The sequence below is a fragment of the Aulostomus chinensis genome, chromosome 24 (assembly GCF_037954235.1).
Source record: "Aulostomus chinensis isolate RoL2024-O1b breed Wild chromosome 24, RoL_Achi_v1.0, whole genome shotgun sequence".
NCBI lineage: Eukaryota > Metazoa > Chordata > Actinopteri > Syngnathiformes > Aulostomidae > Aulostomus > Aulostomus chinensis.
The window spans coordinates 16,529,583-16,540,861 of NC_141343.1; the positions used below are offsets into that span (position 1 = coordinate 16,529,583).

At 43.0% G+C, this 11,279-nt stretch overlaps 1 protein-coding gene across 3 annotated transcripts in view; it reads left to right on the forward strand.

Moving 5' to 3' along the window:
- Positions 1–10,819, forward strand: part of LOC147238954 (uncharacterized) — a 29,193-nt gene extending 18,374 nt beyond the window's left edge. For all 3 annotated transcript variants that reach the window (XM_086196719.1, XM_086196720.1, XM_086196721.1), the window contains 14 exons: positions 173–313; positions 1,521–1,618; positions 2,008–2,031; positions 2,619–2,797; positions 3,013–3,140; positions 3,745–4,024; positions 4,156–4,274; positions 4,399–4,515; positions 4,936–7,366; positions 7,515–7,622; positions 7,703–7,873; positions 8,763–8,855; positions 9,553–9,668; positions 9,771–10,819. In XM_086196719.1, the coding sequence (XP_086052845.1) occupies positions 173–313; positions 1,521–1,618; positions 2,008–2,031; positions 2,619–2,797; positions 3,013–3,140; positions 3,745–4,024; positions 4,156–4,274; positions 4,399–4,515; positions 4,936–7,366; positions 7,515–7,622; positions 7,703–7,873; positions 8,763–8,855; positions 9,553–9,668; positions 9,771–9,815 (4,050 nt within the window). In that variant the 3' untranslated portion in view covers positions 9,816–10,819. The remainder of the gene's footprint in view (positions 1–172; positions 314–1,520; positions 1,619–2,007; positions 2,032–2,618; positions 2,798–3,012; positions 3,141–3,744; positions 4,025–4,155; positions 4,275–4,398; positions 4,516–4,935; positions 7,367–7,514; positions 7,623–7,702; positions 7,874–8,762; positions 8,856–9,552; positions 9,669–9,770) is intronic.
- The last annotated feature ends 460 nt before the right edge of the window (positions 10,820–11,279 follow it).

An 11,279-nucleotide genomic window follows, 5' to 3' on the forward strand; every position in this document is an offset into this window, starting at 1 on the left:
CAGCATCTTGACTTGAAGAGGGGAGGCAACAACCTTGGAGGCTTTCTGCAACAGTCCCAGATGAGCCCCACTGCTCTGAAAGAGCCTGTTTGCCTGTGGGACAAACTGACTTCTGAAACTTAAGGGGGTTCATGAAACTGGTCCTGAAACCCAGCTTCACTTTGTGTTTCAGCCAGTGCAAAAGCCGGATTCTGTGGCGGAGCGGCTGCTGTGTGTGGAGATCGGCGAGACCAGTGCAGATGCCATTAAGTCGGTGGTGAATATTGTGGCAAAAATCACAACTTTTGTCAACTTCCTGCCACTTGGCAATAGGGTAAAAAACAACAACTTTGTGTTTCACATTTACTTTTTTACAAGAACTGCCTGGTGGTTTGTAATTAACAATGTAAAATGTTGGTTTGGGTCAATGTAGAGCCATGAAAGAGCCCTAACCCTAGGAAATAGTTTTGGATTATTGAACACTTGGTTCTTTCCTCTTCAAGTCAATGGGTGTTCCTTTGAATGCCTGAGGTCAGGTTGGTGGTTAACGCTCGATGAAGATATTCATTCAATAACGTAAAAAACATGTTAGTGAATTTTAGAGCATTTGTGTTAACTAAAAAGACTTGGCACGCGGCTAAACGAGACAACAAATGTCATCATGTGGAAAATGGAGGGAGCTGAAGCTCACTTGAGGTGACGTTGAATTCATGCGTCAGCCACATAGTTTGCTCCTAGCTGAACGTTAGCTTTGTGCAATTGTGTAAATGCTTTAAAAAAACAAAAAGTGGTTTCCAGCAATGACGATGATCTTGCCAAACAAAACATGCAAGTCTGAACAATGTTTCAATCCAGCGTAAATATCCCATTGGCTTTTGGTGGAGGGAACCCATGACATTGCTAGAAACTGAGGAACAGGGAGATGACCTTTACTCTGAGGCTAGGTGTGACTTTTGTTAACTCGAGACGCCGATCAGGAATGCGGCTGCTTATGAAGACTGAATGACCGCAGGGCCTGGCAACCCGGAGTCTGAGCTGGGCTTCATGTGACCGTTGGTATCCGTCTGAATTTCACGAGTTTCCCAAGCTTGACATGGTTTTCCATTTCTTGTTTAAACTCGCAGTTTTCAGTATTTCAGCAACCATCTGTTTGTCTATTTGTCAGGTACGCTGAGCCAAACCAAATTATTGGGGATACCAACATGAACTGATATTGGATAACACACTGGTTTAGCTCGATTTTCACTGAGACAAAATTCAGTGGATATTTTATTGTTGAGCTTTTTAAAAAAAAAAACATTTAGTTATTGAGAACATCAGTAAAACTAGTTTACAATAACACAGATTGCAGTCTGTTCCTGATTTAGTTGATAGGACAAACACTCACACATACTCAAGACCGCCGTTTTGTTTTGATATTCTGTGACTCCAGGTATAGCATCGTGATTTATGGCTTTTCTCCTTTTTAGTTGCTATCTTCATCTCTTCTTCCTCTGTTTGTTTTTTTACTCCCTTTATCCACGACTGCCATTCTCCCTCAGATTTGCTTTGAGTTGGCCAATTCCAGCTGCGTAACAATGATGATGGAGAAGTACACCATGGTCTCATCAAGCGCTGATGAAGGGACTTTCCAGACTTGGTATGTTTGTGTCTGGAAAAATGAGGGTAAAGGGGCTGAAAGTGAGACTAAATCCAAAGAACATGTTTTGCTTTTCAAGTGTTCAAAAAGGGTGCTTGGAAGGCATTAGAACATGAATTATGTGCTCACTGTGTGTTAAACCAACACACAAACCTATGGTTTAGGGTGTAAAACCATGAACTTCTGGTTAGAAAGTGAACACTGAGCCTGACATTGGACTGGCGTCTTGCTTCATTTCTGCGGGATTCTGGAGAAAATGTCAGGTTCAACTGCACTGGTCAGGGAGCATGACAGCGTGCTCAGGCCAGCAGGGCGGTGGGGAGCCAATCAGTCTCACAGTTTTCCTGGTGTTTGTATTTGAATCACTCATTATTTATTCCTCCTTTCAGGTATAATGTTCAACGCATGGAACCGTAAGTCTATCACTTTTTATATGATCCTTTATGAGTTAATCATAACTACATTGACCAGGGGGTGGGGGGTGGGGGGGGGCACAGGTGGTGTGTGGATTGCATCATTGCCGTTTGCAGGTGTGTGTGTCCTGGCGATATCATTGGTCTGTGGGTTCAGGTGGTTTGCAGGTGGGTTGGAATTATCAACAGGAAAATGGTGGATTATCCTCCTCAAGTAGGGCAGAGTCCCTATCCCAGGGGAGGAGTTCACATAACTCAGGGTCTTAGGTGACCATGGACCATGAGATGGGTCAGAAAACCCGAACAGTGGGAGTGGTTTTGCAATCGTTTCGCTGTACCATTGTGGTGACAAGAGAGCTGAGCCAGAACCATAGGTCACAGATACAAGCGTCTTCGATAAGTTTTGGTGGCATGAGGGGGACCAGCACTATTACAAGGAGTCATTGAAAATATCATAATGTTGACAGAAAGAGAAATCCAAGAGATGTTACCTGAAATAGTACTTATTTCACAGTGCCAAGCCATTTTGGGAGATTTACCCAGTTTTTTATTGGCATCAACAACCATTTTCTGCTTTATTCTTGTAGATTGAAGAGCTTTGAAAAGCGTCTACAAGGTTCCAGGACAGCAAACATGATTGCTCATGAAGAAAAAGTGGCAGAAATTCCTCAGATGTCCGACCATAGCCCTGGCTTTAGAGACTTTCCTCTTAAAACAGAACTGCTCCGCTCCATCAGTGACTGTGGTTTTAAGCATACATCCAAAGGTAAGAGTGTGTGCGTTTGCGAAGGTACTGATGGTGGAAATACACGATGGTTTTTATTACTATCAAAATAAGGGTTTATTTGTTACAAGGTAATAGCCAGCTTAAGCTTTGTATATTTGGTCAGTTATGTGAAACTTGGAAATACAGGTGATGTTTCAATTTGGCCCCATCATTATATGCACGAGCTCAAGTAAATTTTGCCCTTTTTAATGCAGTCCAACGTGAATGCATCCCACAAGCAATCCTGGGCAAGGACATCCTGTGCCAGGCTGCATCTGGTACAGGCAAGACAGCTGCGTTTGTTCTGGCCACACTGCAACAGACTGAGCCGGTTGGCGGACAGGTGAGTCTTTGTCGTGGAGCTACCGATTAGAACGACCTTGAATGTGATAAATCCTTAATAAGACTGTTTTTTTTTTTAGAAGTAAAAAAGAGCTGATCAAGTTTAGAGGAGTATCGTATGTGCTCACGTAGAGTCAGAGTGCAATGCAGCCATTTCAAGCACTACCTTATCAGTTGGCGGAAACTCAGGCTTAAGAGATTATCAGCTGTATGTTTGCAAGCTACTGTTGTTGTTTGACTTATTAGTGACAAAATTCTGTACCGAGTGCCAACGTAGTCCTGTGGGTGACTCACAATAATGCAGATATATACCAGTTTTCTCTCCTTGAAATCTCGGATTTTCAGTTCAGCAGTTAACAAAAACCTTTGATGGGGGTTCATTAGCCTGGTAGTTCATCCCACCGCACAGCAGCTTTTGGGCATTTTCCAGTTACACCAAGTCATGGAAAAGCCATGAACTTTTTCCCCCTTAAGTATGAGTCGGACTTTCACGTGCTCTATCTCTATAGCCTTTGTACAGCTAGCATTGTGTTACGGCTACACTTTGTGTTACACTGGGAAGCGGATGTGTGCCAATTGTCCAACTGTTTTTGTCTCCCCTTCAGGTGTCTGTATTAGTCATATGCCCCACACGACAGCTGGCGTTCCAGATCAGAAATGAGTACAAGCGATTCTCCAAGTTCCTGCGCAGTGTGAAAGCAGAAGTATTGATTGGTGGCAATGCCATGACGAAAACAAGGAAGAAAATGGTGAGGAAGAACTGTCCTCATATTGTCATTGGAACACCATGCTACATCCTTGCTCTCATGCGGAAGAGGATCCTCAGCCCAAACAACATCAAGCATTTTGTCCTGGATAAGTGCGACACAATGTTTGGGCAGCAAGGTGTGTTGTTTTTGTCCAACATCAGCTGACCTTTTGTGCTGTTCTGATAGACTTTGGTATGTTTGGTGATGGCAGCCACCTGTATTTAATGTAAGGAAACCTCTTCCATGTCTCACATTCTTATGTGGCAGAAATGAGTCAGTGCTTACAGCACATCTTCAGGGAAATACCTGACACGAAGCAGGTCTTGATGTTTGGCACAAAGCTAAGTAAGGATATCCGAGAAGTCTGCCGCCAGCTCCTACTGGACGTAAGTTACTAATGGGAGGTTGTTTACCACTTAAAATTTCTATTCCCAGACCATTGACCTTCATCACCAACAAGCTACTCTTCAGTTTGATACGTAACTATGTACCTAATCGTCTCCTCTGTAGCCCATTGAAGTGTTTGTAGAGGACGACACCAAATTTACACACTGTGGTGTGCAACAGTACGATTGTAAACCGGAGGACAGTGAGAAGAACCAGCTCGATGCATTTGAATCCAAGCAGGTAAACTAACATTGCTGTGACATATTGCTGTGTCCTTGAAAACTCTGGGAAAACCTCTTTAAAAAAGTGGGAACCGTGTGACTGACCTATGCACTAGAACTGACATTATGTTAAATTTGGCCCCAAATTCAATTGCTTCTATTGTACCTATTTTAACACCCCTCCACCAGTTTGGTGAAAATTGGCCTCACATGTTTTGCGTAATTCCACTGAAAAACAAATAGACCAACACCATCAAAAACATTTAGTTCAGGGCAGGGGTACCTTTCCAACCATAAAAGACTGTGTCCTGTGTTCCAGATGCAATAATTTGATAGGTCAGTTGTTCATTTCATTGCCAACTTTATCATTTAAATGTCAAGTGAAGTCATTCATTATTTGAATAATCAGTTCTCTCTAAATTCGTTTTTCTTCATTTAGGAGCAGGCTGTTCATAGATTTGAGCCAAACTACAGCATGGATGACTTTGTAACTATCGATGAAGTTGTTGATGAAGTGGAGAACACAACCCTGGAGCGACCGATCTCTGCCACGTCTTCCTCCAAGGATTCAGTAGGGCAAAGCTCCAGTGTGTCAACTGCCTTCCGAACATCCTTAACAAGTTCCTTGAAAGACCCAGAGAGCTCACCCTTGTCCACTGATTCCTCCAAACCTGGTCACAATAATCAGCAGAATCCTCCAGTGATAGAATCCAACACTGCATCCCCAAGTGTTTGGACCCAGTTGTCTTCCTCTGCATGTGAAAAAGAAATGTCAACAGCAAATGTCCCAGCATCAGTGGAGACTCAGTCAGGGTCAATAGAAGTAGAGGCGAATACCACAGAGAGTAAAGTGGCAAAGTCTGATTGCCAAGTGTCCACAAAGGATGCTGCGACTAAACTTGCTGAGTCTCAAACAAAAACAGAAAGATCCTCAGAGAGTCATCCAACGCCACAGGGACAGTTAACAAGCCAAGGCCAGGAAAGCTCACCTTTTAGGGTGAAGAATCCCCAGAGCCTTGGGCCCGATTTTAATGATGACACACCTGAACTGTGGGAGAGGAGTAAGGAGTTGGGCAAGGAGGAAAATAATGATAATCATACAGAGGAAAGCCAGACTTCACTTGAGGTCTTGGTCAGTGTCAATGATGAGGGCAAAGCCTTCCCAGAGGAGTGCAGTGACATGGAAGTGGGTGGTTCTTTCCAAGTGCTGGATAGTGTTACTGAAGACCAAGCAGCTGCAGATCAGGCAGACAGTCACCAGGTTGAAGTAAAACAACTGCCCAAGAAAGATGAGATTCCAGTAGTCAACAACACAGAAGATGAAACTGCAGTTGAAGACACCAAAGATAAAGAGAACAAGACAAGTAACCAGGATCACATCCAACTGTTAGACTCAGAGAGCAAGTCAGCTGTAATGGATGGGGGAGATGGAAAGAAGAGGAAACACGAGGAGGAAGATGCTGAAGCTTTCAAAGATGGAGATGGTCGTCATGGAAACATCCCATCTGAGGACAACAAAGACGCTTTGAAAGACCCTGACAGTGACGGAACTGAACAAGAAACCTTTGATCAGCCTGCAACAGAAGATGACGACCTTTTGACCCAAGCTCAGGATGGAAGGGATAAAAAACAAGAGGAAGACAGCAAAGCTTTCAAAGACCTGGGAGGTTGCGATGCCCAGGTCCTGTCTGAAGACCAGCTTTGTGAGGACCGCCACCACCACCACCACAACAACAATAGTATTACTGAAGAAACCTTTGCAATAACTGATAATCAGTGTGTAACAGAAGACAACAACCTTCTGGCCCAATCTCCAGGGACTTTCAGGAACCAGAAATCTAAAGAAGACACAACACCTCTCCAAGAAGAGGAAGATCAGCCAACAGAATCAGAGACCAAAAAGAACGAAAAAATAATCAGAACTTTGGACACAGTTTCTCCTCAAGATTATGAACCCTCAAAGAGGCTGGGCACCAGAACCAGTCACAGGAAGACTGTTAAACAATATGAGACAAGAACGAAGGTAGATTCTATCAAAGATGACACTGTTCAAGAAGAAAGCCTAGAAAGGGCTGGTAGAGGGAGGGCCTTAAGAGGACGGGTGGAGCCTAAACGGACACTAAATGTTAGGAAAGAATCTGTAGAACCTGTCAAGGGTGAGGAGGTGACTTGCAAGGTTTTGGATTCTGCGGATGATAACATAGCTGTCACAACAAGATCTACCAGAGGAACAAGTGGAAGAACAAATGCAAAAACAGCTCAAAAAGATGACAAGCCAACAAGGATGAGGCCCACTACTGCCAGAGACTCACACCAAGTATCCAAAGAAAAATCACTAAAGGAGAAGGCCTCTTTAGACGTGATCACACCAAGAAAGAAGAGTGACACTCTTATGAAAGTAGAGACGGCCAATCAGCTCTTAGACCGTGTTGAGAACGAGGTTAAGAATTATATGCCTGGGAAAAGGAAAAGGGGTAGACCAAAGAAAATAAATGAACCTACCAAAAAAGACAGCGGATCCTTACAGAAGGGTGATGGTGAGTGTGTCGTAATGGCAGAAGATGAGAAAGAGGTAGCATATCAGATCCTGGACTCTGTGGAGGTTCAGGATGAGCTGTCAGTGAGAGGAGGAAAGAGAAGATGTGGAAGACCAAAGAAAGAGGCTAATAAAGTCAAAGAAGAGAAAGAACCTGTTTATCACACTGTGGGTTCTTTAGAAGCCAAGCAAAACCAAGATGAGCCACCAACCAAAGAGGAAGCACAAACTGTAAAAGATGACATACCAGGATGTAGTACCTCAGTGGCAACTTGTGAAGATGTTGCTGATGAAGTGACTTCACAATCCACTAAGCTCAAACATGACGACAAAGGTGTGTATTATTTTAATGATGGACATTCAAGGAAATACATCCAAGGAACCAGCTTCTTCTTCATGTTCCACTCCGATTAAATCTAATTTCCCTTTCAAAAAACCCCAGAGCTTTAAAAAATATTTTCTGTTCATTTTCTTTGGTTTAGAGGAGAGTATAAATCTTGTGACAGTGGAGGAGGTGGTAGCAGCAGACAAAGAAGCGCCAACACCCAACACAAGAGGGAGAGGCAGGAAGAGGAGCAGACGGACTCCTGGTAACGCTCTTAAATGCATCCTAACACCACCATTTACCTTTAAGGTTTCCTGTTGACCACAAGATCGTCTTCTACCACAGTGAGAAAATCAACTCGAGGCAAAAAAGGGAGTGAGAAAGAAGAAACGCAAGCAGCCGGCTCTGATGTTCCACCTCCCACTTCGGTTGTGGCGCCCTCGTCTCTGGACCTGGAGATTAAGAAGACGGCGTCTGCTGGACAGGAGCAGCTGGACAACCAGAACCCGGGAGGAGGTGAGGGCCAGGGATGGAAGCCATGTCGGATGTAGTCTAGTTTACCAGAACACCATTGCCAGTGGAAGCTTACCATTGGGGGCTCCAGTCAGCCTTCTGTGTGCTGTCATTTGTTGTGTTGTCAAAGTCCACCTTGTCTAAAAGTCATTGGATTTTCAGTTAAATGCCTGAAATATGATTGTTGGCTAAATGAGCTAAAGATATTGTAACATTGCTACCTTAAAATACAGTTAACACCAGACTTTCAAAGCTTTGTGTGTGTCTTCAAAAATTGTGGTAGCCAAGAAGTGGCGAAACATGAATATATCATTTGTTGAGCACATTAAATGTGTTCATGGGGGAGTTGGTGAAGAAAACATACAAGTCTCCTCAACTGTAGTCCCCACAGAGCTGAATACTGCAGTCGCTCACTCCTGCCATGCTAACTTCCTGTTGGCCTGCAAAAGGAGCCCATCCATGCCATGCTAACTTCCTGTTGCTCATCCCTGCCATGCTAACTTCCTGTTGGCCTGCAAAAGGAGCCCATCCATGCCATGCTAACTTCCCGTTGCTCATCCCTGCTATGCTAACTTCCTGTTGGACTGCAACAGGAGCTCATCCCTGTGACGCTCTGTTGCATTGCCACAGTGTTTTGATGTTACCTTAAAGTCAGACTGACAGACGATCCCACAGATATCAGGAGCAACACAAGGTCCTTGATGGCAGCAGTGAGAATGGTCATGAATTATTGTCTGTGACATCAGTGAATTATTTAATCTGCACCTTAGTTGTGAAAAGAAATGACAATGAAAATATTTCCTATTCATAATAAAAATTTCCCTTGTCGGCACATTTTCTTATCTGGACTCGCGTAGTCAGAAAGGTCTGATGGATGGTTCTCTGGTTGCAGGTAAACGTAAGAGCGAGCTGGTCGGACCTGACGCGAAGAGATCTCGCTCTCAGTTGTCTGAAGTGGCAGCATTCAGACCTGACAACCCTCTAGGTGAGACTCACTCAACATTAGGACACCTTTTGTTTCTGGGAAGGATTTTAAAGCACCGTTGCAGAGCTTTAATCTTCTGGTAGCGACGGTCACTACAAAGAAGACGAGCTTTCTCTGTCGCTGTCTCTGTTGTGGCTGTAAATTTAATTGTTTGAAGTGTCACACAACAGCGAAAGGGACTCCTCTCACAATCAGAATTTGATCATCCATCCATTGTCTTCCGCTTGTTCCTGTTAGGGGTCGCGGGGGGGGGGGGGGTCTATCCCAGCGGCCACGGGCGAGAGGCGGGGTTCCTCCTGGACAGGTCACCAGTCCATGGTAGGGCCAACACATAGAGACAGACAACCATTCACACTCACATTCATACCTACGGTCACTTTTAGAGTCTGGATTAACCTGGTCCCCAATTGATGTCTTTGGAAGCCGGAGTACCAGAGAGAACCCACGCAGGAACAGGGAGAACATGGAGACTCACACAGGAAGACCCCGTGCCTGAGCAGAATTTGATCAGTTTGGTCTAATAACATTTGTAATTTGGCATCATTCAAATTAGCAAAGTGCTAACAGGAAGTAGCAAGGGAGGACTTGAATGAAAGGGACGTCCGTGTGTATGAGTACGCGATGTACTGGAGTTTACTACAGTGTACTGAAGTAAAATATTTAGCTACATTTTCTTCCTGTTTGTCTTTCTCTTCAGGTCAGGAGTTCCTCAGGTCGGCGTATTTCTGTAACGTCTGCGCCGCTTTCTACCTGAATGAGACCACCACCAAGGAGGCCCACTGTAGCAGCCAGACACACTATGACAAGCTCAAGGTACACACTCTCTCTCTCTCACACACACACACACACACACAGAACTAAACACACTGAAATACACTCTTGGCTAACACGTTCTCCCGTCTTCTTCTTTCTTAGAAGTATTACCAGGAGCTCAAGCAGGAATCATCAAGGTCAACATGAGGCTCTAGTCTGAGCTCATTTTTCACGGTCGAAGCGTTGGTCATGAACAGCCATTTTTTAACCGTGGTTAACAACCACTTTGCACTCTGAAAGCAAATTATTTTTGTTTCTATGTGAATGTTAAAATGCTGTTTACACAGTGGGTTTTTTCATAGATTTGAGCTCAAAATTGTGTTGCCTGCTGTTGCAGTTTTATTGCATCAGTTGCATCTCAACAAATCCATGAACAAATTTGTGTTCTTAAAGTTTCTAGGTGTATTTTTTTTTAACTTGTAAATAAAAATAAATAAATTATGAGTTGAGTGACTGGACACAAAGACGAGCTGTGTGTAACGGTGAGATTCACCACTCAGGGTTCTGGTTTCTGTTGATTGCAAATGGAAATTAAAGCCTGACGTTTGCACGGACACGGGCGCGACCCTGATTGTGCTGACCTGAGGGCTTTGGAAAGTTTTAATTTGATTGTGATTGAGGATCGTTTGTCAGGTTAACGTTCCTTTTTGGAGCTGTGCCTGTTCTCTGAGACAAGGTCAACTTTTTTTTTTAAACGTAGAAATAAAGAACAGAGTTAGAGATTGCGCATGATTTAAAAGTCAGAGAATTTGCACAAAAACAATGTGACGCCCTCTAGTGGTGGTAAGTTGATTACCAGAGCATCGTAGTGAAAAATATGTGGACTGCATTTTTTTATTTTTCTTTGCACATATGAAGTACTTTCTCTCTGTTTCAGACACACATATTGTATGTTTTACTTTTACCACATTTATTAGACCACTGCACATTTTAATTACAAGGTGATGATGTGTCTGTGACTTCTAGATGCACTCTTAGTCTTCTTAAATTTTATTAAAGTTTTAATTTGATCAGAGAAATATTTTTCATTGTCCCTGAAGGAGTTTTCCTGCAGTATTGTAAACTCCAATAAGCGCAAATGTATGTAATTGTATTTCATAAACTTAATTTAAATGGTGTAAAAATGTAAACACAAGTTTTATTTGTATCTTTATTTAATAATAAAGAACAATTGTTATCAAATAACTTCTCATTTTCTTCCTCACCCTCATTTTTCATAAATTAAATCGACTGAGCTCAAAGGGAAGAATTTTACAGTCTCAATCTTCCTGACTCTGAAATACTGAACATGGAAGGCGTTAGCTGGCCAACTTAATTGCATGTTGAACAATGTTCAGATTTTTTTCTTAAATGGATTTTTTAATGACAGTAAAATGTAGAGAACTCCTGTTATTGTTTGAAGAACTTGATATCTGACTTCCTAGCTGGAGGATGGATAGTAATAACAATAAAGCCTCGAAACCAAAGTTTTTTCTTATTTAACTACATAGGAAGATCCATTATAGTCCAAACTACAAAATCCATTTTAACTCACTAGAAAATCATCAGTAAACCATCCTGTTATCCTGTTGTACGCTCTTATTCTGAAGTCAACAAAAATCACCCGTTGTG